At 37.6% G+C, this 26,727-nt stretch overlaps 4 protein-coding genes across 6 annotated transcripts in view; 1 reads left to right on the top strand and 3 right to left on the bottom strand.

The window, feature by feature from the left end:
* stat1a (signal transducer and activator of transcription 1a) overlaps positions 1 to 8,139 on the bottom strand; it is a 31,079-nt gene extending 22,940 nt beyond the window's left edge. Inside the window, exons 1-6 of the mRNA XM_077226185.1 lie at positions 7,898 to 8,139; positions 6,614 to 6,758; positions 4,936 to 5,086; positions 4,760 to 4,855; positions 3,366 to 3,455; positions 2,997 to 3,075 (exon numbers count right to left, since the gene is read on the bottom strand). Coding sequence (XP_077082300.1) covers positions 2,997 to 3,075; positions 3,366 to 3,455; positions 4,760 to 4,855; positions 4,936 to 5,086; positions 6,614 to 6,741 — 544 coding nt within the window. The 5' untranslated portion in view covers positions 6,742 to 6,758; positions 7,898 to 8,139. The remainder of the gene's footprint in view (positions 1 to 2,996; positions 3,076 to 3,365; positions 3,456 to 4,759; positions 4,856 to 4,935; positions 5,087 to 6,613; positions 6,759 to 7,897) is intronic.
* Positions 8,140 to 9,217: 1,078 nt separating this feature from the next.
* On the bottom strand, positions 9,218 to 12,793 carry mstna (myostatin a). The gene is made up of 3 exons (XM_077226215.1): positions 12,245 to 12,793; positions 10,942 to 11,312; positions 9,218 to 10,356 (listed from the first exon to the last, which is right to left on the bottom strand). Exons 1-3 carry the CDS (start codon positions 12,597 to 12,599, stop codon positions 9,988 to 9,990), a joined length of 1,095 nt encoding a protein of 364 aa, XP_077082330.1. The 5' UTR covers positions 12,600 to 12,793; the 3' UTR covers positions 9,218 to 9,987.
* A 2,124-nt stretch (positions 12,794 to 14,917) lies between these two features.
* ftcd (formimidoyltransferase cyclodeaminase) lies at positions 14,918 to 20,918 on the bottom strand. 2 transcript variants are annotated; one of them, XM_077226213.1, is made up of 14 exons: positions 20,785 to 20,918; positions 19,968 to 20,151; positions 19,750 to 19,878; positions 19,565 to 19,653; positions 18,286 to 18,465; positions 17,997 to 18,134; positions 17,763 to 17,894; positions 17,630 to 17,691; positions 17,407 to 17,536; positions 16,254 to 16,415; positions 16,033 to 16,076; positions 15,521 to 15,659; positions 15,259 to 15,354; positions 14,918 to 15,076 (listed from the first exon to the last, which is right to left on the bottom strand). In XM_077226213.1, the coding sequence occupies exons 1-14, from the start codon at positions 20,836 to 20,838 to the stop codon at positions 14,993 to 14,995; spliced, it is 1,623 nt and encodes a 540-aa protein (XP_077082328.1). In that variant the 5' UTR covers positions 20,839 to 20,918; the 3' UTR covers positions 14,918 to 14,992. The 2 variants fall into 2 exon arrangements, with proteins under 2 accessions (XP_077082328.1, XP_077082329.1); XM_077226214.1 differs by lacking the exon at positions 20,785 to 20,918 and adding an exon at positions 20,634 to 20,644.
* On the top strand, positions 17,766 to 26,727 carry cnot9 (CCR4-NOT transcription complex subunit 9). 2 transcript variants are annotated; one of them, XM_077226217.1, is made up of 11 exons: positions 17,766 to 17,902; positions 18,013 to 18,095; positions 21,002 to 21,066; positions 21,676 to 21,792; positions 22,496 to 22,678; positions 24,261 to 24,376; positions 24,455 to 24,564; positions 24,647 to 24,756; positions 24,907 to 25,005; positions 25,228 to 25,319; positions 26,198 to 26,727. In XM_077226217.1, the coding sequence occupies exons 5-11, from the start codon at positions 22,637 to 22,639 to the stop codon at positions 26,364 to 26,366; spliced, it is 738 nt and encodes a 245-aa protein (XP_077082332.1). In that variant the 5' UTR covers positions 17,766 to 17,902; positions 18,013 to 18,095; positions 21,002 to 21,066; positions 21,676 to 21,792; positions 22,496 to 22,636; the 3' UTR covers positions 26,367 to 26,727. The 2 variants fall into 2 exon arrangements, with proteins under 2 accessions (XP_077082332.1, XP_077082331.1); XM_077226216.1 differs by having other exon boundaries at positions 17,804 to 17,902; positions 21,676 to 21,919.

The following is a 26,727-nucleotide window of genomic DNA, read 5'->3' as shown; positions in this document are numbered from 1 at the left end:
GTTAAGCCCTAAACTTCTCTGCAAGGGCAGGGGCCTGTATCATAAACACGATATGTTACAGACTAAATATGAATGTTTAGACAAGATTTTGTGATTAGTTTTGGATAGATTATAAAGTTTTGACTGTAAAAAAAGACTACTGTCACATTAAATAGGTAAGCTTTTGTTCACCAATCTCTGCTCATAGTTAAATATACTATAGTATGATGTTTTGTCAAAAATAAAGTAGGTATATTGAATTATCAACTAAGATGTTATTATAGTGTTTGTTCCAATATTCAAACTAATGAATCCTTACCTTTTTTAATACGCATGATAAAATGTATACTTTTTACAAAGCAATACACTTGAAATATTGTTAAAATTGTAATTGTTGTTGTAATTGTAACCTATTTGTAATTGGTTACAATTTCTAATTGTAAAATATGTATATATAGATAATTTCTTTTGTCCTTGCATTCTTTGGGACCCTGTGACACACCATGTGTGAAAGGGCTAATTAATATGCAGCTCATTATGCGGCACATTATCCGGCCTTTGTCTTCTCAGGTGTGAACACGCCTCCACGCATATTGCCTTTCCAAACAAAAGGTGTCTTATAAAATTTAAATCAATGTATTGTTTTGTGTAAATGATTAGGCAGGATGATTTTCAGATCATTTTGAAGCAAAAATTCTAGGCAACAACACTCAGTTGAGTCTCTCTCTACTTCAAGTTTCATAAATGCGCTCAGAAGGTTCCTGGCCATAAGAGGACCCACCAAACTTTTCCGTTCAGATTGTGGAACGAACTTCGTTGGAGCGTGTAAGAAGCATCAGATAAGTTCAGAAGACCCGGAACTTCAATCCTACCTCAAAAAGGAGGCATGCACTTGGAAGTTTAACCCACCTCACTCTTCTCACATGGGAGGGGTGTGGGAAAGAATGATCGGAGTGGCTCGACGTATCTTGGATGCTATGATGCTGAAGGTTCATTCTCCAAATCTGACTCATGAAGTACTTGTGACGCTCATGGCAGAGGTAACAGCCATAATGAATGGTCGTCCATTAGTACCTGTGTCATCTGATCCTCAACAACCGGATTTGTTGACTCCGAGGGCTCTTCTCACTCAGAAAATCTGTCCCGTTTCAATTCCTCCTGGAGACTTCGATCCAAAAGACTTGTACCGGAAGCAATGGAAACAGGTGCAGAGTCTGGCTAACTCGTTCTGGAAACGATGGAGAGCAGAGTATCTTGCAAGTTGCAACCCTTCAACCAAGAAGAAAATGGCAAGCAGATCAACCAAACTTAGCCATTGGTGACGTTGTCCTCCTAAAGGACTCTCAGGTCAAAAGAAACGAATGGCCTACTGGGCTTATTGTGGACACTTATCCTTGTCGAGATAAAAGAGTACGTAAAGTAGATGTACGCATAGTTAAAGAAGGTACTACTAAGGTGTACTCAAGACCTGTTTCAGAAATTGTGTTATTAGTTAAGGGTTAATAGTGTTATAGTAGTATTCCAGGCGGGGAGTGTACTGCCCCCTTGTGAGAAGAGGTATTTGAGTTTTGAGTCTCTTGTGTTTTGTCTACGCAGAGTTTCCGTAGCTCAGTCGTTCTCATAACATTCTCACTGCAAGTCAAACTCCAGAGTGTTAAAGTTTATAAACTATCATTTTGGTCTCTGACGAATATCTGTCTGTAAGTATTTGTTTCATAGAGATCTCAGCTTCCTTTTGATATCCTATTTAGTCATTTTAGCATGTTTTCTATTCGTAATTTGTAAGGAAATATGTGACGCTAGTAGCGTTAGTTTCTCTATGGCATTTTCTATGTAAATTAGCATTGAGTTATTTGCTTGCTATGCGATCATGATTTGAAGGTTTTAGTTATTTCTAGACTACTTATTTAGTTTTGTATTGTATATTCATCATACTGAGATTGTAATATGCCCTTCTTTGTTTTTGTATGTTACAGTTTTACAGTCCTTTCAGTAAAACACCACAAAACAGCAAGAAGCTTCTGGTTCTTTATTGGAAACTGTTAGCTATCTGTAAAGCTAGTTCATGCACACAAGTGAAGGCAGAATTGCTAAAGTTAAACCTAAATTTATTCAGACACCTTGGTATCCTAACTTAGATAAATGTACAATAGTGTCCTGCACCCACTAGTAAAAAAATATAAAATTGTATATATGGTGTCTGAAGTTCTGTAGTTCTGACTAAGTTATGGGCACTTTTATTAGTTTTCGTTGAATTTTTGCAATCAAAATGAGCAATACTGAGTTTCTATACTAATCGCAGAAAAATAGCTAGTTCTCACATAAAGTGCGGTCACATTTTAGCGAATTCCCAATGGCGAAATCCACACGATTGGGACTTTTGCGTGAAGGGGAAAGACAGAAAAATTCAATTTGGTTAAGGGAATTCGCTGCGCTGACCAACAGAAAGCTGCTTGGTTTCAAAATGACACCTATTGTGGATATACATTGCTACACTACTGATGATAGACAATGGACATTAGACACATTTTTTGCGTGTGAAATTTTGCAAATGTGACCGCACCAAGTGTGCCGCACAAATTCTAAAAAGTAAAGCTTGATCGCCCCCTGGTGGCTGGCTGCAGTATAGGTCTTAAACCCACCCTTTCCATGTAATCAAATGGGAAACGAGCCAAACAAAAAAAATCCATTGACACTTCCCAAAGATGGTTTCTGTTATTCTAGGTAGTCCTTATCACGCAGACGTATGTTCAATGTTCATTTTCGAAATAAGTTTGGTTTTAGTTATTATTTGATGCTATAAAAACGGAGCATAACGTCATGATTGACAGCTGTGCTTGTGAAAGAGTTTACAGGAGTGTGGGCGGGACCTTAATACTCCGAACAACTTAATCAGCAAACACCGTGAGTTATTTTGGCTTCCAGACATGCTGTCCATCTTTTTTTTACAGTCTATGGACCACACATTTAATCCAGCTCTTTTCTACTACAAAGAAAGCATTTTTTAATTCCGTTACCTCTGCTTTGAAGAGTTTTGCTCTTGAAGTCGTACTCGTCTTGCAGATCTTCCAGATTTTTGATTATCTGCTCGGTGTCCTAATCAGAAATAGAATGGGAAAAAAGATGTCTCACACGACTTGACTAGAAGAATTACACATATCGTAACATTTTAATCGATGGTCCACTTTGGACATTCTTCTAACTATTTTTCATTTTATTTTTATATTATTTAGATTTAATTTTACTAATATTCTAATGAGAGTTAGTTGACATGTAGCTGCAAAGTTACTTATAGTTAGAAGAATGTCTAATGTGGACCGTCAAAAAAAAGTGTAACCAACATATCTTGTAGTTGAGACAAGTTTTTTTGTGTGTGTATACATCACCTGTACTTTATTCTTTATGTCTTTCACCCTTCCGTCCATTTCTCGATGTTTCTCCACGATCATGTCATTTTGGGTGCTCTCGGTTCGATTCTGCAACGAAATACTAATTACTAGGGATGGCCCGGTACCATTTTTTTTCAAACCTATACGAGTACGCGTATTTACATTTGTGTACTTGCCGATATCGAGTACCGATACCGATATTTCTACCGCAAAAGTAACTATAGGCTCCCAGAAAAGAAGACAGAAGACTATTTTAGAACACAGGTTAGAAGACTGTTTTTATTTTATTCTCTGCTTGTTTTAACAAGTCTAAAAATAAATAATAATGAGTAAAATAATAAATGTATTAACACACAAACCACTGTTAATTTAACATAAAAGCAAGCAGTTACTGCGTGCATGGTCTGACATGACTGAATGTGCCCAAAGTGCGCTCCCTTAATAGTCTAATTCCTAAAAAGCTGACAGTTCATCGCGATCTCACACATCTGTTATTATCAATGAAGCTGACTGCACAATGAATCTTTCATAATATCCACACTTTGTTTGTTATAATTAGAGGATTTGCCAGCATACAGAATTCAGCACTGAACAAAAAAGTTTTGAGCAGTGAGGGGAGTCTATCTTAAATGCTTCTGATTAGCCATTGCGTTCAAGAAATCAACACACATGTCTGTGATTGGCTACATCGCTCAACGCTGCAAACATGTTATGAATAGAAACTCTGGCCTGTAAATCGTTTCTATTTTGTTTTAGTTGTTCTTCTTGCTTTTCTGCAACAGATGAATGAAAATCTATTAGTTTTAATATGTTGTATTCATAGATATTTCTAGTTTGCGGGAGTCCCGCGAATCGTTTTATTCTCCCGGAACCCGCACACACAGAGTGAGTGCATTACCGCCCGCGCCCGCGCTCGCGCTCGGCCATCAGATCTAGTGCCACGCCGCACTCTTTTGCGTTGGGAGTGCACGTCCCTATGCCTCAGTTCACCTTGACAAAGCACTCGCGGCGGACAGTTTCGTTTCGCAAAATGTACGTGGTATCGGGGCGTGGTATCGGCGAATTTTTATGAGTACGAGTACGAGTATATGAGGACAGTATCGACCCGATCCCCGATGCCAGTATCGGTATCGGGCCATCCCTACTAATTACTAACTTCATATCATTATATGGAAATGGGCAGCTTGACAAATATTGTGAAATATCTCCTTTTGTGTTTTGCAGATGCAGGTTTGGTGAGTAAATGCATTTTTGTTTTTGGTTAAACTATTCCTCTAATAATGGAACTTCACACCAACAAAAGAGATCTAAATGTCATATTGACTTAAAATATATTAAAATCGAAGGTTTAGGTGGTGGAGATCAGTGGTTGTCATTTGTAAATTACTCACCTCTGACATTTGGGCAGCGACCAGAATCTTCCTTTCTTCGCTAAGGTTCCTACTGATGATCATAGCCATAGAAACAGGATTGTCTTGGAAGAGGTTCTGGAAAACAAGGTTCAAATTAACTAAAAGTGACACCACACTAAAAGGAAATGGTCATGTAGCCAGTTTACGTCAGTCACCTGCAAGTTCCTCTTGATCTTGCGGATGTTGTGCTGGTTCAGGAAGTCTTTCTCCATCGCGAAGCGGCTGTGTTGGTGATCTAACTGGGTCAAAAGATCATGAAACCTCACGGTGGCCAGGGACTCGTTCTCCACATTAGCAACATGCTCCCTTTGGGGTAAGAAGAACAGAGGATTTAGGTCTACTAAAGTTGAGACTGGTTTGAATTCTATTTTAATACAATTCCAATATTTGTACCTATAAAATTCCTCTTACTGGGATGACAAATATATAATAAGAAAGTAAAGATGTTTACAGTAAGATTATAAATATATTTAAAATAGTTAGTAGTTATCACTGCTACACTTTGTTTAGCAATAATAACTGCAGTAAGTAATTGTTTATGTTGTGCCGACTTATTAGTCTTCTTGAAAAACTGATACGGCAGCATTTGCCTCTTTATTGCCGCAACCAGCTCTGGAGGACCAATCAGCAGTAAGGTGCGTATACAAGGGGGAGGTCCCTGTTTTGCATAGAGTGTTAGTGAATTTGGGGGCGGAGCTATCAAGATAGGGGTATGATACTTTTGGGTAAGGGTGTGTTTGTTTTGGTGATTTCAAATCGCTTACTGCACCTTTAATGTCAGGAATCGGATACTTGTCAAAATTAACATTTCCAGAGCGTGCGCACAAAAAGCCGCCTCTCATATAGTGCACATATAGTGAATTGAGTTCTCTTTCGAAGCTTCTTGTGCTTGAACGGACAAATTTATGTCAAAATATCCTCGTAAACACAGTCAGTTAGGACTTCAGTGAACGTAAACAGATGAGAAAGAAAACGCATGTGTTACAGTATAACCTATTGGATCTGTGCGGTCTTGAGCTCTTAAAGTGACAGCAGTCTAATAAACCTGCTGCCGTCTGTCATTACTGTTAATCAAAGAACAAAAGAGAACGAAAATCACTCACTGATCTTGGCTGAATAACTTTTGTAACTTAAATAAGGATTATTTTACATTTGATTTCAATTTAGTTAGTTGTTAGGCTGCTGATTTTTGGTCATGGTAGGCTATTGCCAAATGACAGAATAAATGTTTGATATCTAATTGTTTTCATTTTTTTTATTTAACCATATTGGAATCAAAACTGGGAAACAATAAGAATCAGAATCGATAAGCAGAATTGGAATCAAAATCATTTATTTACATTTGAGGTGTACAAAAAATAATATAACTAATATTTTATATGAATATTTGTATCTTTTGTACCTTTAAATATTTTTTTAAGTATTAGGCTAATTCATGTTTTACTATTTTATATTTGTATTCTAATTTGTAGTAGGGGGGACGAGAGAAAGGGTAAAAGATGTTAAATTACTGAATACCTCAAATCACTCAACACCCCCAAAGGACATATATCTAAAATGATAAGGTATTTCTTTTCTTTTCTTTCTTTACTTTACTTTTTTTTGGCGTCTATTTTTCTATTGTTGTTTATCTGTGCTTTGTTTTCGGGCTTTTTTTGGTCGATATGTGTATTTTGTAAAATTTCTTCCTGCAATAAAAACAATTAAATAAATAAAAATCAACTGGTTGCCAATGCCTGCTCTAGTTTAGCATTATTATACTTGCGGGAGCTTGTGGTTATGTGTTTGATATGGTTATAAAGCTAAAGAAGGAATAAAATCTTTCATCCACACCAGTCGTGGCTTTCTATCCAGCTGCTGAGGTACTGCCGGATGGCCATTGGAAAGTTGTCATCATACAGTTGGTCGACCTGTTCCAAAAACTTTGAATCAAGTTGTTGAAGCTCCAACCACTGACTCATTTCTGCAAATCTGTGGGCTGAGAGGTAAAATAAATGGAGATATGCGTTTGGTAAAGGGTGGCCCACAGTGATTAGCTGACTGCATAATCAAGATTTTCTTGCAGAAATCAAAGTACAATGAAGACGGAAGACCGCAGACATACAACCTGCACAAAGCATTTCTTTGCAAGATGAGGAGATTTCAATTTAGGCACAGGACATTTTGAGGTTTTTGTGCTGTGTGTTTCTAACCTAGTAGCTACAAACAGATTTGCCAAAACATTTTGCAAGAAAGATATGTAAAAATTAAGTAAATAATATTTCATTTTATTATTATTAAAAAATGTTAAATGTTTTCTTGTGGGCCAAAGATTAGGTTTAGTCTGTAGTGATTGTGTGTGTGGAGCTCTAAGACAGAGAATCATGTAAAAGATTTTATATTCTTATTAAAATGTTTTCAAAGTTTTAGTCTATAGTAGGTATAATTTACAAAGAGTACAATAAGAATAGGCTAACATTAGTTTGAATATGCATGATTATTTTTGTCTTTACTGAACATTAGTGTTGTCAAAAAGACTGCATGTACGATTTTTAATCATATTGTTTTTTTAAATGTGCGCTCAAACACGTGTGTGTACGGTATGGTTTGGCAGTATTGTTTTTGTATAAATAATTTTTAGAGGCTTAATATAAATACAATAGCCGTCTATGTTACGTCCTCATTCTGATAGCTTTCGTAAACGTGGGTGGGTGCATGTATGAGGGGTGGGTGTGCGTGTGAGTGTGTTTTTAAAATGCACAGCAATTTTTTCCTTCGGTATAAATTGGAATCAATCCATAATAATAGTAGTAATACTAATATAGTTATATTGAAAGATATTATCATTATTTTAGCATAACAGAATCGCATGAATACATAAAAGCATGATATTCTTTTGCCTGCATTCGGACATATAAATAGCTCCGTTTACACATGGCCTTGTATGTATAAAGGTATTTTATGTGTTTTTCCATTGCTTTCTTAATAGTAAAATCCTCAAATAACATGTGAAATCTTAGGATTACACGCGTATACAGGAATACCACGAAGTAATCAAACGTGAGATCAAACTTCCTGTAATTTGTCAAGCAGAAAAAAGATGAATGCGGAAATTAAAGTTATTATTTTGTTACTCACCCCCAAATGTTTTCCAAATACGGTTAAAGTAAGAATCCGCAGATATATGTTTAATATGTCTTCTATAGCAGCACAATAATACGGAAGAACAGGCAAGTTCCCTGTTATTGTCGATTTGTTATTGAATTTAGTCTTTCCAGTTATGTCCGACTTTTTCTGCGCGAGTAGCACGCGTGAGTGTGTTTGAGTGAAAGCTAGATAAACCAATCAGTGAGCAAAGTGTTGTTTGTTACACATGCACTAGCCTATCAGCGCGACCTGCTGTCCTTTATGACGCAACTGGAATTTTGGACCAACGTTGTAGCGGAGCCCACGTGATTTATAAGAAACTGAAACTGCGTAGTACACTAGAGAAAGATGCTTATTTCATCACTACGTAAAAAACTGTATGAGAGTTGCATGTTATGATCTGCTTTATACTGTTTTATAAGGAACATATGTGTTTTTTAAGAGGTAAGTAATAAGAGTGACAGGACTACATGGAATGTGAGGTCAAATAAGGTGAAGTTCCTTCTGATTTGCTGCATTGCAGTACACTCTTGTTCTATAGAAGAGACCAGGACTAGTGTGTTTTCTCCTCCCTTTAAAACCTGAAAAGCCGTTTTTGTTTTTATTTATTTATTTGCAATCATTTCTATGCACGATTATAGGCCTATGGTTATAATTGCATTCTTTTAATATAATTTGCCCTCTTTTTCATCCTGTTAGGTTGTTCCAAAACCAGGATGTATCTTCCGTGTCTTCATTTACAACAGGAGAGAATCTTTTTTTCTCTCCATTTGCATGAGGTCACCAGCTCCACCGTTAGATCAGTTTCAACATGAAACAATATGTGCAAACTATAAAAGATCTCTATAAATATCTGACCCTTCTGATAGCTCAATGTTTGATTCAGGGGGTAAAAAAGCACACCCACTTAGGGAATATCTTATTTTCATTCTGTATTATATATTTAATTCTAGATAACTTCAGCTTACTTAATCGCCAACTCAAAGTGTGCAATTATTGAATCATGCAGTAAAGTGTGCAAAATCTTTTTTTAAACCGCGAATGAGGACATTTCAAAGTGCACTCATTGTCCTGTGGACAGACTTCTACTAATGTTTCCTCGCAGGGCCTCCATCACGCTGGGGAGCCCTCAAAATAACAAAATAACACAGGAGAGGCTTTAGCTTCCATGGAATATGGGGTTGTTGCTTTTGAGCGCCATAATGTGCTCCACATGCTTGGATTGGTGTCAATGGTGTCACTGTTAAGGGTTACGAAGGGACAACATTGAAGAGGTCCCTTAAGGACACGTGAAAACAACTGCTCAAAAACATCAGTAACAGGCATTTTACTTGGTACAACAGATCAAAACTACAACATGATTTTGAACCATACAATACACAATTAATTCCATGTTTTAAAAGATCACTATGAACATCTCTAGCCTAAGACATTTTGTAGGACAACTACTGAATTGGCAGTTTTTTGACAAGAATATAAGAAGTGTGCTTTTGGATGATTGAAATGTTCCAGCAATGTTTAAAACTATTTAAAAAGCATTGAAATTGTGACCAGTTACAGCACTAAAAAGATTCCTATCCATGTCATTTGTCAACTACCCATATGCTATGAACCAACTGCAGAATTCCAAAAGTCTGTTGTTTGGACGTCATGTTGAGTAAGTTTCTGGGTCAGTGTTCCTGTTTTTGGGTCACTGGGGGATAAGCAGCTTTATATAAATAATCAACTATACAACCCCCTTTGACATTAATTTAAAAATTAAAAGTACTTTTTGCAATTTGTACATTCTGAAATCACCATGGTAAAGCCCATCAGGTCCTCTCTATGCTCAAATGATTTCAGGAAGCCTTATACCATCAAAAACAAAGAAATCCTTGTCACCTTTTACCACTGTCCTTGTGTAAAACAGTTGATTGGAACAAACTAAAAGATTTGGCTAAGTTGGCTTGTTGGGACCCCGGTGTGGTCAATTGTTTTAGCAGGAACTATTTTGTAAGGGACAAGGTAAAGGTTGTTTTCACTTCCCTCTGGTCCAAAGCAGTTAGGGCTTGCTGTCATAGTGACTAGAAAAGCCCTTGGGCTCAAGAGCAGCCGCAAAGGTCTACGACCATTGAAGGGATTTTTCCGTAGATAATCTGCTCACGGTCATTAAAATACAGCATGTTTATGGGTGACATCTTGGTTGGTGTGCAGCAGGGGCCTGCGCTGCCCCGAGGGTTGGCCTTGTTAACAATGTGACTGTGAGGGTACTTCTGCACGCATTCACCGGAGCAGTAATTGGCCTTGTAGCGCTTGGGCGCAATTATCCAGTCCCACCCGAAGTCATCAAAGTCGACGGTGAGTGGATACCGGCAGCAACGAGACTCAGTGGAATGCTCATCGCAATCAAGGCCGGTGTCCCTTCTGGACCGCTTGCCAGCATCTGATATTTTCACCTCCAAGAAGGGTTGCTGGAGGGGTAGAGATAAGAACAAGTCATGGTCAAACATACTAGATATGCAAAGGTGCAATTAAGCACATACTTGACATGAATTGCAATGCACTTGTTACAGGAAGATCCCTTGACCAAGCTGATCCAACTAAACCTTTGTTCAATGGTATAATGGCCCTTAAGATACTGGGCGAGCTCTGGTTGACGGCCTATACCCCAAAAAGGGTGAAAGTTGAAGTAGTAGAAGTACAGCCCCTTGTGGAGTTCAAACATACTGTGTCCCTCCACCATTGCTTTCAAATCTCATTCAGACTTGCCAGGATGTGACAAGTTTGAATGATATTTGACAGGCATGGTAGAGGGAAAGGTTATTAAAGGTACGCTTAAACTCCAGAAGGTGCACATTTAAGAGGAAGATGATGAATAACGACCAGCATTTGATGTCAATAATTTTCGGTCAAGTATCCCTTTATCCACTAGACTAATCTGTAAGGTAAGACTATGTACACATCGTTAAACCTTTGGCAGATTTGTTAATCAAAATTGTAGTTTGTTCTATTCTAAAGAAGCATGTACCTAAGTACCAATCCATGCACCAACTTACCAGTCCTTCCTCTCCAGATTCTGGAGAGGTCACAGCCATATCATTTCCATTCGTGTCAAAGGCATTGATTTCTATCCCAAAGTTACTCTGGGGCTGTTTGAGCCACAACTGCAACAGCTGCTTCATGTCAATGTGCTGCCAGGAGTTTGTCCGGGCATTCACGTCAATTTTTTGTGCACGTATTCTTGAGTGGTTGTTCCCTTCAGAAGATGACCGCAGGTGAGATATCTGGATGAAGACTGTGGTTGGCTCCTCAGCTGGTCGGAGATAGATCCAGAGCAAGGCCTTCAGGATGCTGTCGGGCATAATCTTTGGGCTCAGTGAGAAAATGCAACACTTCGGCATTCCCTCAAGATGGGCGATGGCTTGCGCTGCAAGGTATTAAGTTTACTAAGACCATGTACACCTTTTTCACCTTACACTCTCAGAAAAAAAAATAGCTTTAGGGGTATCTTTAAGGGTACAACAGCTTGGTACTCATCCAATACCTTTAAAGAGACAACTTTTGTACCTTATTACAAACTTTCTACTAAATGTTCATAGTAGTACATTTAAGGATACACATTACTGAAACGCTCCTTTTAAGGGTAGATAAATTGTCTCTTTAAAGGAACAATTTCTGCACATTTTTCTGACAAGAAAAAAAAACTTTCCGTGGTAAACTATAGTTCAGGGATGGGCAACTCTGCTCCTGGCACCACTTTCCCAGGAATTTTAGTTTCAACCCTAATAAAACTCACTTGTCCAATCTCATTGAAGTCTTACCAGTGTGTTTGATTATGGTCGAACTAAAATCCAGGGGCAGAGTTGCCCTAAAATTTTTAAACCTTTAATTAATCTTACTTTTTCTGATGGCACTGGTGAAAAATACCAGTTGCCAGTTTTATTGACGTAACATCAATGGAGCAACTACTGTATTTTGGCAGAAACTAAGGTTTCCATTGTACATCTTTGTAAGAGTTATTATTTTTACAGGCCAAATGTACTTTGCATGTTGTTTCTTGTGCACAGCTCTGCAAGGTCTGTTGCCTTTGGCCATCTTCCAACAACAGCTGAATGAATGAACCATAGTCGGTTCATAGTCAACTCTTTCAGATAGTACAATGGCCCCCTAATGTATTTGGACACTTTAGCCACACTTCAAAAAGTATGAGTTTCATTGCATTACAACAAAATAACAAACCAAGTGGCATCTGCAAATTATGCTAGCCCTTTCTCAGAACTAGCTTAACATGCATTTTAATGACATACATTGTCCGAATATATTGTGTCACTATATATTGCAGTACACTGTGGTACTTACGTTCTGTGGCCATGGTAATAATAGTCTCACTGCTGCCTTGTTCCTCATTCTCACTAATGCCTCCATTTTGGTCATACTGGTCGAGGAGCTCCTGCAGTGGAGGTGCTTTGGGTAAGAGTAGCTTGACTGTGTCTCTACTGATGTTCGGAGCCTGTTCGAGACGCAGGATGCTCAAAATCTGAGACTTGATGGAGTGCAGGCGCATGAGTTTACTCTGCTGTCTAAACTGACAGGTCGTGCACTGGCCGTTGTCGTCTCCAGGTGTCACAAATGCTTGCGATGTTGTTGTTGCACTCAGGCTCTGACTGTGTGTGCCCAGCACACTCCAAAAGCTCAGATAAAGAAGGAGAAACATATCTTCTGATGTATCTTTGTAGACGTTTACACATTTGGAAATGGACAGCACCTTTACGCACTCTCTCCAAGCAGCACTGGACAGATGTACAGCCTCCCAGGCAGTTTTATAGTTAAGATTCCCTGCTGTTAGATATCATGTGATTGGTTGGATTGATAAGAACAAGTCTAGATGAGACAGCACAGAGATGTTCTGCACTTTGGGTAAATTCTGAAAGCAAGTTTTGATTTGAGGATTTTCAGGAGCTGTCTATTTTGTTGTACATATCATGAATTTATTATGCAAATACCATAAATATCATATGAATTTCATTATAATGAACAATTGAAATCTGATGAGCCCGTGTGTGTATTGCTAGGACATTTCTATGTGGTTGATAGGATGGTTGCTTGGAGGTTTTTGCATATTGCTATACATTTGTGAGGGTGTGCAGGTTTTAGCATGTTATGGGTAGTTGCTACAGTAGGTTGTTCTAACAGGTTTTTTAAAGTGTTGTTGTATTGACACAATGTTTCTAGGTGGCTGCAAGGGGGTTCTGAGTGATTTTTAGCTTTTTGCCATACAACTGAGTGTTTTTTTTTAAGACGCCATCATATTGTTGCTTTGCCATTATGGATCGTTACTAGGGGGTTGCTAGGTTGTTAGAAAATGTTTTTACAGTGTTAGATGTGGTTTGATTGTATTTGTAGGTGGTTGCTATGATATTGCTGGAGTGATTTTTATCTTGTTGCTATACAATTGAGAGTGTTCTTTTTAAGACATCGTCATGTTGTTGCTTTTCTGTTGTGGATCGTTACTAGGGGGTTGCTAGGTTGTTCTGACAGGTTTTTAAAGTGTTGCTATATCGACAATGTTTCTAGCTGGCTACGAGGTCTCTGAGTGATTTTTCTTCTGTTGCTATACAATTAAGTGTTCTTTTTAAGATCCCGTCATATTGTTGCTTTGCCGTTATGGATCGTTACTAGGGGGTTTCTTGGTTGTTCTGAAAGGTTTTTACAGTGTTAGATGTGGTTTGATTTGATTGTATTTTTATCTTGTTGCTATACAATCGAGAGTGTTATTTTTAAGACGTTGTGATGTTGCTTTTCCATTGTGGATTGTTACTAAGGTGTTGCTAGGTTATTCTGACAGGATCTTAGGATCTTCAGTGTTGCTATATGGTTGACAATGTTTCTAGGTGGCTGCTAGGGGTTTCTGAGGGATTTTTGTCGTGTTGCTATATAATTGAGTGTTATTTTTAAGACACCGTCATGTTGTTGCTTTGCCGTTATGGATCGTTACTAGGGGGTTGCTAGGTTGTTCTGACAGGTTTTAAAGTGTTGTTATATGGTTGACAATGTTGCTAGGTGGCTGCTAGGGGTTTCTGAGGGATCTTTGTCCTGTTGCTAAACAATTAAGATAGTGTTCCGAGTTTTTTTACAAATGTCATTATAAGGGTAGTTGCTAGGGGGATGCTATTGTTCTGATAAGTATTGTACAAAATATCTTCTGTCTTGAAAATGGGTGCATTCATCAGTTTATATTGGTGAATGGGCTCTTTTCATTAGACCACGGCTGTAACTTTTAGGCTAATGTAGCGTTTTGGTGATGTGGTGCTTCTTGAATATGCAGGGAAGTGGACTGAGGAAATTATTGCTACAGCTGTTCTGTAACATTTGCCGATACAGATGTCTCTGCTCTCCCTGTCTCTCTTTGTCCAGCAGTGCAGCTTTATTAGATGCATAAATAACAACAGCTGATAGCAGAGGGAGTGGGATACTGAGGGAGGCCTTTGGTGGGTCAGTCACAGCACCACCCGCTGGTGGATTATCAAGTTCTTTCAAGAATGATGCTGCTTTAGGTTCAGATGCCGGATGGGTCTGCTTATTCAAAATATGACTGTACAAACCAAACTCAAAAATTCTGCACTGCACAAACTCTTATTTATGAAAAATGTCATTTAAACAGGCTCTTTTGCATACCTAAAAGGTTTTAGAACTGTTTACATTGCAATTATCACATTGCTTGCATTGTCACTAGTTTTAAATTACTTACTTGAAAGTGGCAAGAAGGTTTTATGCTGTCTAATGAAAATATGAGTGGTGCTTGTCAGTGCAAAACTCGCTGCAATTATGCTTAGGTATTTTAAGTGGTTGCCAGGGTGTTGAGAGGTGTTTGCTATAATGTTCTGGCTGTTTGCTTGAGTCAACCCATCCTCAATCTCTGTTACTCTGGCCCATTTTATGGTCTGGTAACCGTGATTTTTCCTGGATCAGCGTATTTTGACATGTGGTCATGTGCACCAGACCACCAGAAAAAAACCCCACAATTTGCATTACAGTGTGTCTAGTGTAATGTCTTTATTTGATCTGTAGTGAGTTACTTAGTCTGTGCCATCCATACAGACTGTGCCATCATTTCCTCTGGTCAGCCATCTGCAGTGCAACATTGGCATTTTCTCTGGCGTTCTTTAACAGCACAGACACTTTCGATTCAGTCTAAAAATCAACAAACCACAAAACTTTCATGAATGCCAACTGGTTTTTTGACATTTATGGGTTCCTCAAAACAAGTTTCGTATCACACAGTGTCTGGGTTATTAAATGTGAAAAAGAAAAACGTGTGGCTTAAGCATCAAGGCTTGACCTAAATAGTTTTTTGAATGTTTCCAGATACTCACAGCAGCCCTGAATGAAGCATCCGTGATGTCCTTCAGGTTTATAATGACATTGTAATATGCTCCATATACTGCCGTTTCCAAAGCTTTAGCCGCTACCTGCATGTGCACATGACAGGAATCACGCATTGAAATAAATACTGATGTCAGCTTTTTTAACCTTAAAAGTCATGCGATTTTTGTTAAGTCAAGATTTTTACTGTAAGTGCAAAGTACTTTGTTTGGAAGGATGTTTTTACTTTGTGTCTTTTACTTAGTAATTCACCTGAATGTCTGATTTACATGCCACGTTTCCGTATTTCACCATCTCTTTGAGGACGGGCCACAGTGTGTTTATTCTTTCAGCCAGGGACAGAGGGACGACCACCGCTGCTTTCAGACCCTCCTGCATGGCTTCCTCCCTCCTGCACAATCCATGAACAAGATTCAGTATCCTTTACTCATTTTAAATAATTGTAGCCACATTAGGGGTCTGATCCATTTGAAAGGTTGTTGTAGCTACTGTGCCATGTTTATATGTGTTTTTTGCCAATGGTGTTGTAATTTGCATTCTGGAACTACATTTCCGCAAAGGAAGAAGTTAACTTTGGCAGATAAATGCAGGTTGAATGGTTGTTTTATGATTCATGACATGTTTTTACATCAACCAAACCATTAAACTGGTTTATCAGGATACAGAATGTTCCTTAATTGTCCAATGACATGTTTGTTCTCCAGTTTGATGGATGAGAAGCTCTGTTTTGCTCAATGTAACATCACAAAGGCGATAAACCGCACCGTTTGATTTCATCTGCTGTGCCTTTGGGTAATTTCAGGGCAGCCTGTAACAAAATAAATAATTATACTCTGTTATTGTCATCTAGATTCTACTGTATATATTTTACAGCAGTTTCGATAGTCTGATGTTACAAAAGTGGTGTATTTAAAATGGCAAATTCATTCATACATTTAATATTCTTTTTAAAGTCATTGAATGTTGTTTGTGTTGGGTTACGTACCATGTAGCTGTTAAAGGCCGTTGAATCAGCATCCACTTTTAATAATAAGTCGTTCATGGCTTCATGAAATGGAGGGATAAGTTTCCTCATTTCCGCATCCAAAGACTCAAACTGCCTCTTACCGTATGTCATCTGACCGACCATGCAGCCCAGAGCTGCACCCTTAAAATGAGATACACATATTTATTAGTGCTGTCATGTGTATCTTATTTTATTTACATGTGTGTGTGTGTGTGTGTGTGTGTGTGTGTGTGTGTGTGTGTGTGTGTGTGTGTGTGTGTGTGTGTGTGTGTGTGTGTGTGTGTGTGTGTGTGTGTGTGTGTGTGTGTGTGTGTGCGCGCAGTATATATATTCACATTATATATATATATATATATATATATATAAATATGTATGTGTGTGTGTATACAGTATATACAGTACACACAGACATATATATATAATATATAAAAATATAATAATGTATATACACACATATATATTATTTAAACAAACTTTTATGTTAGATGCGATTAATCACGATTAATCGATTTGACTGCAATCGTATTTATTGAATCATTTAAAGGTATTACAAAACAAGTATGTAATAAAGTATATAAAAATTATAATAAATTAAATATAAATGTATATTTATATATAAATATAAATTTTCTAAGTTTATGTCAAATGTATATGTAAATTATAATAATTGTAATAAAATGAACTGAATAAATATATCAAATATAAAATGTTATAAATATATATATTACAATATTATATATATATATATATATATATATTTATATGTAAAATGTTCAAGATAATACATGTTTACAGTCATTAAAGTCACATTTTATATTTATAAAATTGCCTATTATAAATAATTATTATAATTATTTTACATACTTTATATATATATATATATATATATATATATATATATATAATATATATATATTATAAAATTATATTTAAAAAATAATGTACATATAAAATATTTATTTTATAATGTATACATGTATCTAATAAATATTTGATATTCCAAAAATAATATATATAAATGATAAATGAAAAAAGAAGCGTGAAGTCCGCACACTGAAAATCATCATTTCACATTTATTATTACATTTAAATAAAAAAACTACATATATATATATATATAAATGATGATTACCATAGCAGCGATTGCAGCAGAAACGGACCCTCCACCAGGAGCCGCTGTTCTGGCCCCAACGCTGTGGACAAACTTCTGCAAAGAGAGAGACGCAAGCCGCCCATCGCCCTGATTGTCCTGTACCATATACCTAAACTCAGCGTGATCCAATTAGATACAGTGCTTCTGTTAGTCATCGAGATGGCAAATCATGTTATTCCACTAACATACTTTTGCGACTTACTCAATGATTCTCTCCTTTGGAACAAATGACCCCAAAGAGTCGAGTCCTAGTTTGCTGATAACCTGAGAGAGGAAAAAATTAGAGATTGATTTGCTACCATGTTGAACGTTTGACCGTGTTGATTTTAACCCACCAGTCGGATTTTGTGCTCCTCTTCCACAACAAACAGCTTTTCTCTCTGGATGTAGAAGTCTGCACAGTCCAGCATCGCCTTCAGAGGAATCAGACCCACTATCTGAGACCCCACAACTGGCAGGTTCAAATCCTATACAGGTAAAATGAATATAAATCCAATTCTGATTCATGCAATTTCAAATTATTCTGATTCTGTTTCCAATTGAGATTTGAATGATTGAAAACAATTCACCTTGGCATCTCTACAGATCTCCTCATACACCATGTGCATGGGCGTCAACTCAAAGTCCAGGATGTTAGTGGACACCTGAGCCAGGTTGGCCTCATCCAGGTACCATCCCATTCCCTGAACCTTTTTGAGAAGCCCGGGCTGCAGCAGAAGCATTCACAAACAAGAAGGAAGAAGAACATAATAAAAACCTCAAGGAAGTGATTGATATAATTAAGTCAGATTCTCAAGTTCTAGATTTGATGCACACTGAAAACCAAGACCAATACAGTGACGTCAGACAAAGACATACTTGATCTTTGCCACGGCCCTGTTCTCTAATATCCAGTGCGATTCTGTGAGCCTGTTCCTTTGTGCTCAGAAGGTTCACATTGTATGCGACGAGAAACTTTCGGGCGCCGGTGACCGTGGCGCCCCAAGAGGGGACGAAGGTGGCAGGTCCATATTCAGGGGTCCATTCGCTCTTTTTCAACTGCAGGGGGGACAAAGCACAAAAGGGAAAGAAAATAATGTTACCGGTAATTTATTTTAACTTAAGGTCTATACTTATTTCGATGCAAATATGGCATGTAAAACAGTGCTGTTTCTCAGAAATTAGGCCACAGGTATGAGGTATAATTGAGGTCTAAAGGTTAAAGTATACTTCAGTTTTCAGTCACGAACTGGTGTGTAGTCATCTTGAACAAATTAAGCCCAATCGAAGTTGGTTTTGGGAGTTTTATCCTGCTGGAGTGTACTACTACTGGTACTACTACTACTACAGTGGCGGTTACGTAATAGATGGGTGTGGCTCTGTGGCTCCTCCTACTTGGAGTGTACATTTTCTCTGGATCATTGCTTTTGTTTGCTATGATCGGATGCTTTCTTAACTGTTGGTTTCTCTCTGCTGTCATTTCTGTTGTGTTTATTTTGTTATTGAGAGCAAAGCGCGAAGCACATATTTACATAATCATCTAAACGCCGCTCTCAGCAGTGTGGGCGGGGTCAGGATGTTCACAAACAGTATACCACTGCTTGCTTATTTCGAATTTCTTTTTACCCCTAAGTGAAGAACGAAAAAGATATTGGGGCCTTAAGAGGTAAAAAAAAAAAAAGAGCCCCAGAGCCACACCTAGCTATTATGTCATCGCCACGGACCAATAGTAGTTTGAAAATGTTTACCAACCCGGAGTAAACATTTCCGGAAAGTTTGCAACTCGGAACACCAAACACTGAACTATTTTTTTAATTAATTTGGCCCGCAGTCTTTACTTTAATAATTTCTCCCTCTTGCAGTGTCTTGTCTGATGACATGTTTTACAGGCACGAGGGCGGGGCAAGTTGTCACTCACATGAGATCGATCAATAGCAAACCACAACAATCCAATGAATTCCCGTTGGACAAAATCAAGACCCGCCCTAAATTTTTTCTTGTTTGAGATGCTGTTTCACACGGATATATGTCACAACAGGGAAGAAAAGACTATCACAACTCCCGTTTCATCAATCTCAAAGAAGTAAGGTCACAGATATGACATCCTGATCTCAGAAATGAGAGGTCACAGAATTGAGGTCTAGACGTCTAGGTCTACCTTCTCCGGTAGTGCCTCGTATTCTCCTGCACGAACGGAGGGAAGTGACCTTCTGCTTTCTTTTCTAGCCGCCTCTCCGTAGAGATAGACTATAAGACAAAGACATGAAGAATGGAGGATGGGACTGAAGTTATTCTGAATAGTTCAGGCAATAGACACCATGACCTTGGCCCATACAAACCCACCTGGCACATGCAGCATGTCTGACAATCTCTGGCCAAATTTATTGGCACACTGTACGCACTCCTCCATTGTGATGTTCTGCACCGGTATGAAGGGACACACGTCCATTGCACCCATCCGAGGGTGTTCACCTGTTCAAAAACATAATTTTTTTACAAAATAAATTAATGTGATGTATGATGACTTTACAGTATATCAGCTACTGCCTCCACAGCTGTACCTGAGTGTTTGGTCATGTCTATGAGTTTAAACGCAACACGGGCAGCATTCAGCGCCCCCTCGATTACAGCCTCGGGTGGGCCCACAAAAGTGTACACCGTTCTGTTCGTCGAAGACCCGGGATCGACGTCCAGCAAGCTGCAACCCTCCGTGGCAGAGATGGCATCGGCTATGGCATCAATGACCTGTATATATTGGCCAAAATATTGTCATGTAATGCTAAAAAGAACTCTATACATTAATACATTATTCCTTTTGTGTAGGGTACTAAACAAAGAAACGAAACAAAAAAAATGTATTTGTCATATACGGTAAACAGGTAATGAAGAAAGAAGAAAGAACCAACTCATTAGAGCCATTCGTTCAATAGGGTTACAAAGGTCGCGACATTTGTTTTTGATTCATTAAAAATAATTAGATTTTAGATATAATTCGTTCAAGAATCGATTGACCATGCTGCAAATATATATATATATATATATATATATATATATATATATATATATATATATATATAACCGATTCGTTAGAGTGATTTGTTTGCAAAATCGGACAGCGGTTGCACGGTTTGATTCACTAAAAGAACCAGCTAGCGCATATACGAGTCCTTCATTCAGGAATCGCACTGGTCGTGCTGCAAATTATAAAAAGAAACGACTTAACTTACTGATTTGACTCGGTGTAGTCAAGAGTATTTTAGTACAGTGTTCAGTCAACATCGACGGAAGAACCTGATAATTTGGTACCTGATAGGTACTGATAATTTGGTTATGAGTACCAAATTACCTTTTTAATTAATCCAGTCAGTCATGTCTTACCTCCTTGTTCCGCCCCTCTGAGAAATTGGGTACACATTCCACCAATTTAGCCATGACTGCAAGAAAACACTAACTTTCCTCTCTCCCACTTGTCTATGACTACCCTGGTTACCCCAAAGTGGAACATTTAAGCGTCTGCAAACATATCTTTTGAATAATTAACCTGCCCTGTGGACTGGATTTAGGTTGTTTGGCAATGATTCTTCTGTCTTTACAGATAACCACTTTTGGGGAGGGTTTCCCATCAAACAATGTTCAGACTTTGGGAAAACCTCCCAAAAGGTCAGTAAACATTGTCATTTTTAAAACAGTTTCTGGCTACGGCTGGGTTTATGGTTGTTAATTACATTTGGTCTTTCAGTTACTAGCAAATAGCCTAAGACTTGATAAGGCAGACAGTTTAATAAATGAATGACTTTTGAAAAGCACCAAAACAGTTGCATCACATCCAAAAAAACTAAACAAAAGACAGGCTGTCTGGTTAATGAATGATCCAGAAAGGGGCCAAAGAGTTGGACAAGGACAACTTTACCCCTCCCCATGATTTGGATTGGCACAAAAATACCCTCAAAGCAACACTGACATTATGCAAGAATGAGAAGTGTAAAGATCACAAAAAAACAGAAAACAGTTTCTTATGGAATACAAACAGAACGAGTGAAATTCAGAAATACCAATTTCCAGGATGCTTTTCAAGGCAGATTCAAATTAGTATTATTATTACTATAATTATTATTATTATTATTATTATTATTATAATTGTCCCTATGCTTATTATATATTATTATTTTAATACTTATAATAATATATTGCAATAATAAGTTATAATGATTATAATTTATAATATTATTATTAATTCTATATAAAAATAACAATACATTTTGTTAACAGAGTCAGCACGGGGGCAGCAATGAACACTGGATTCGTCATTACCCGCCAACTACTCGCGCAGAAGAAGAAACGCCAACCGGAAGAGAACCGTACAAGAAGAAACACCAGCGGAAGGCGGTTGTTTTTTTATTAGCTCATTTGCTAATGTAAAGCCGGTCTATTTCTCGTTGTTTTAAAAACTACCACTCACTGTTATTCTGGAGATCACCATAAAGTGGTAGGGAGGATGTTGGCTACAGGAGCGGTGAGTTTTTAGCGGATTTGGGCGTTTTACGCTTGTTTATGCCGGGGCCTGATAGAGCTAACGGCTAAAGCTAATTCAGTCGGTTACTATGGTGATATATTAAAGCATATATGTTGCTTTATATTAGAAAATGCGTATATATCTTGCGCAGTGTGACTCTATATAGTTATTCGCGTGCGTATAGCGTAAGGAATTGAGTCTATCGAGTTTCTCCACGTGTCCTGTTCTGTTTGTAAACATGTGTTGTGTTGGCATTAGTTATGGATATGGGATTAATAATGAAGGATTAGATAAGGAATATTAAACATTTAAAGATATCACATCTTTAATTCATATAATTAATTGTCCTATAAGTTTATTACAATATAATTATAAGGAAAGTTAACGCATAAACAAGCAATTATAAGAAATAGAAATTGAGCAGAAAAGAGTTTAAATACATTTCCTATAATACAAATGGGAATCAGCCTTGACTGCCTAGTAAAATTTGGTTCTGAATTGCTAATATACATCAGTTGCTTGGATTTCTCTTGTTTTAGTTTGAAGTAAGTTGTGTGATTTGTTTCTGTCCTGTAGACTGTAACCACGGCGGGTCTGGCGCAGGTGGACCGTGAGAAGATCTATCAGTGGATCAATGAGCTCTCCAGTCCTGAGACGCGCGAGAACGCCCTGCTGGAGCTCAGCAAGAAGAGAGAGTCTGTGACGGATCTGGCCCCGATGCTCTGGCACTCCTGCGGGACTATAGCGGCTCTCCTACAGGTGCCTGTCAATCACTTAATGCTGAGTTCAACAAGTCAAGTCATAGCGCTTTATACAATACTGGGCTGCGTTTCCCCAAAAGTATCATGAGGTCAATTGACCATAGAGAACATTGGTGGCAATGGACTTCACAATCAAGACTCACAATGCTTTTGGGAAACACAGCTCAGATTGTTTTAAAGCGTCTTTACAGTGATAACAGGAAAATGATGCATTTTGGTGGATGTTCAGTGTTGATTCAGTTGCGTTGTAAAGATTAATTTCATCTATAAATCAGTTCTGCATAAAATGATGTACTCGTCCAGATTATCTGAGTTCTCATACATCAGCGTCAGTACAGTCAGATCAATAATATTGTTGAATATTAAGTGTCCCCAACTAAGCAAGCCAAAGGCGACAGTGGCAAGCAATACGAACTCGTGATCGCACGCTGTCCGAGAGGCGGCTTTCTGTGAGAACCCCCTATCAGATCTAGGCAGGTGGTGCTGGGGAAGGTGGAGGGCAAGGAAAATTCCCATAGCGTGCTGCACTGAGGGTGCTTCTCATTTTTTATTTGTGCATCCTTGTTTCCTTTCCTCACGTTTTGGGTCCAACCCCCTTAGGACATGAGGGCAGCAGGTGTGTCCTCGCTTATGACTCCTCGGGAAGCTTCCTCATTCCTATGTCTCCTTGATGTGCAATTAGAGAATCGAGATGCCCTTCAAGATGCCTGAGTATGATCGGTTTCCGGGTCACAGGCTGGAGGAGGTAGGAGTGAGGAAGCATCAATTTGAGTATTGAGAAGCACCCTGAGTTAAGCCGGTTTGGGACGGAAATCAGTAGGTCACGTAGGCGCAACAAACAGACCGATTGGCCTAAGCGGTCGGCTTTAAGAGAACCAATCAGCTGCTCGGCAGAGTTTAATGTGTGAACTTAGTATTTATTTCTTGATGTATAAACGTGTTGGCATTAGAAAATCAAGTAGAAAATTTTGCAAATGATGATGCAAAAAAATTAAAGAAATACAAAAAGAAAAAAGATTATTATCTTAACTGCATTTTTATTGATGTTTATTTTGATTGATACATTATAAATATTTTGGATAAAACAATGACATTTCAGTAATATCTTTAAAATATTCAGATATTAATTGAAATATTAAAGGGGACAAAAGCAATATGAACGTTTAATAATATTTATAAGTAATTTGTCATTTTGCGGGGAGGGGGGATTGATGAACGAAAGGTAATGGAAATGTTTGCAATTGATAAATTTAGTTATTAAAGAAATACAAAAAAAATGATTACTTTAAAATGTTCATATATAAAGTGACTTGTAACTGTATTTTTATTGATTTGATTGATTTTTCAGGTTATAAATTTGGTTTATAAATATAATGGTTTGAATGGAAATTCTGATATTTGACAGTAAACTAATTTGAAAGTAATCTTTCAGGTATTCAAGTACTAATCCAAACATTAAAAATAAATAATAATAACAACAGTAAAGGTTAGATTTCATAATAAAGATTCAAACTGTTTAAATTTGTTTTTAAAGAGATATTACCAGGCTATGGTGTCATTTGTTTTCTCTTTTTTTACAGGAAATTGTGAACATCTACCCATCCATAAATCCCCCTACACTGACAGCACATCAGTCTAACCGAGTGTGTAACGCTTTAGCACTGCTGCAGTGTGTGGCCTCTCACGTAGAGACACGGTAACTCACTTCCTGTATACACCAGATATAACACTGTCTTTAATCCTGTGCCACACTGACTCTGTTTTTCATCCTCAGCTCTGCTTTCCTGGCAGCTCACATCCCTCTGTTTCTGTATCCCTTCCTGCACACGGTCAGTAAAACTCGACCCTTTGAATACCTGCGGCTCACAAGTCTGGGTGTTATCGGTAAGAAAACCGGCTAATGCAGGAAAAAATCCAACAACTGTTTTAGTAAATAAGAGTGCAATGACACGTGGTTGTTTTATAGGAGCGCTGGTGAAAACAGACGAGCAGGAGGTGATCAACTTCCTGTTGACCACAGAAATCATTCCTCTCTGTCTGCGCATCATGGAGTCCGGCAGCGAGCTTTCGAAAACGGTTCGGTTACAAAAACATCACCAAATATCTTCTCGCATATATATATTATTTTGGCCAATTTTGAACTTATATTAGGGTAAATCAGGGTTTCAGAAAGATGAATGTATTTTGCGGGTGTTTAAACCACATAAGCGTTTGTTTCTCTCTCAGGTGGCCACGTTTATACTGCAGAAGATCCTCTTGGATGACACGGGTCTTGCGTATATCTGCCAGACCTACGAACGCTTTTCGCATGTTGCCATGATTCTGGTGAGTAACTTATTTGTATTGTTCAGAATTATTATGCTTGATTGGCATCTGTTACTTATGTCAATTAGACTGAAAGTTAACATGTTGGACACTTTATATTGCCTGTGGGCAGAGTGTGTCTGATTCGCTGGCTATTTTCAGTTCTGGATTGTGATTGGCTTATTTAAATGCTGTTTAAGCTTAAGGATTATGTGTGGGTTTTTTGTGCTTTTTGTCTTGCAGGGGAAGATGGTTCTTCAGTTGTCTAAGGAGCCTTCGGCTCGCCTACTGAAACATGTTGTGCGATGTTATTTACGACTTTCTGACAACTCCAGGTATTTTTTTTCTCTTGATTTTCCAGTTCCTTGCTAATTTTTTAGCCTCTAGGAGGTGCACAAACGTTGCAGTTGAGACAAGTTGAAGATTTGGGAGCCCATTTGTGCGGCTTAACAATTTGATGTTTGCAATTAATATGAAATATAAAAACCTGGTTAAATACACTAATATTAGAATGATTACTGAAGGATCATGTGAAACTAAAATTCAGCTTTGCATCACAGGAATAAATTACATTAAAAAATCTAATTATTTTTCATTGTAATAATATTTCACAATATTACTGTTTTTACTGTATTTTTATCAAATAAATGCAGCCTTGGTGAGCAGAAGAAACTTTCAAAATATAAAAAAAAAATCTTACCAACCCTAAACTTTTGAACGATAGTGTAGATAAAAAAATAATTTTGAACCAAATTACGTTTTGAATACATTACATTTTGAAACAAATTTAAACCAAAAAAAAAAAAAATTGGATACAACAGATAAAATACATTTCAATTTATAATATACATTTAGAAAATACATTTTATATTCATAAACATATTTTTAATTTTTTTCTAATTTAAAACATTATTTGATGTAATATATATTTAAATGTATTTAATTAATTGATATTTAAATATTTTTTTTAATATATATATATTACACTGAAAAAAGTTACAATCAACTTGGATGTTTAACTAATTTCAACTTAAATTACATTAAACTGACTTAAAAAATGAGTTAAATCTTGTGTAACTTATCAAATCTTGTATAACTAACTTATTTTACTGAGTTAAAGCAATGTAAACACATATGTTATCACAACTTATTGATCATATCATTTTTAACGGTGTACTTGACTTTCTAAAACACTGTATTTCCTCTTTCTCAGGGCGAGAGAAGCTCTGCGTCAGTGTCTGCCGGACCAGCTGAAGGACACCACGTTTGCTCAAGTGCTAAAGGACGACTCTACCACCAAACGCTGGCTCTCACAGCTTGTCAAAAACCTACAGGAAGGGCAGGTCACGGACCCCCGCGGCATCCCTTTACCGCCTCAGTAACACACTCATCCAAAACCCTCCAAGACAGCCAGCACCCTTACACGCATCAGACTGTTCTTACATACAAGGGCACTTAATATTTTTTGCCAAGATGATCAGAAACTGTGCTCAGCATTTACGGTTTGTTTTTCGAGATATTAAAATTGACTTTGGACTCTGCTGGACTGAGGAAGAGTCAGTCTCATCCATTATTAGGTTGTTGTTTTTTTGTTAGTTTTTTTCTTCCTCTATGCCTTTTTGACAGAATCGAGAGGAATTGAAAGACTCTATTGTCTGTATTTTGCCTCACAAAAAAAGCAAAACGTGTTTGTAATTTTGAATGCTGTTAAATAAACAATGTCATCATAAATGTCAAGTGAAA

The sequence above is a fragment of the Siphateles boraxobius genome, unplaced genomic scaffold (assembly GCF_051911475.1).
Source record: "Siphateles boraxobius isolate OS27281-9 unplaced genomic scaffold, OSU_SipBor_1 13, whole genome shotgun sequence".
Taxonomy (NCBI): domain Eukaryota; kingdom Metazoa; phylum Chordata; class Actinopteri; order Cypriniformes; family Leuciscidae; genus Siphateles; species Siphateles boraxobius.
Note: the sequence above shows the minus strand (reverse complement) of the source record. Positions and strands in the feature narration are given on the sequence as shown.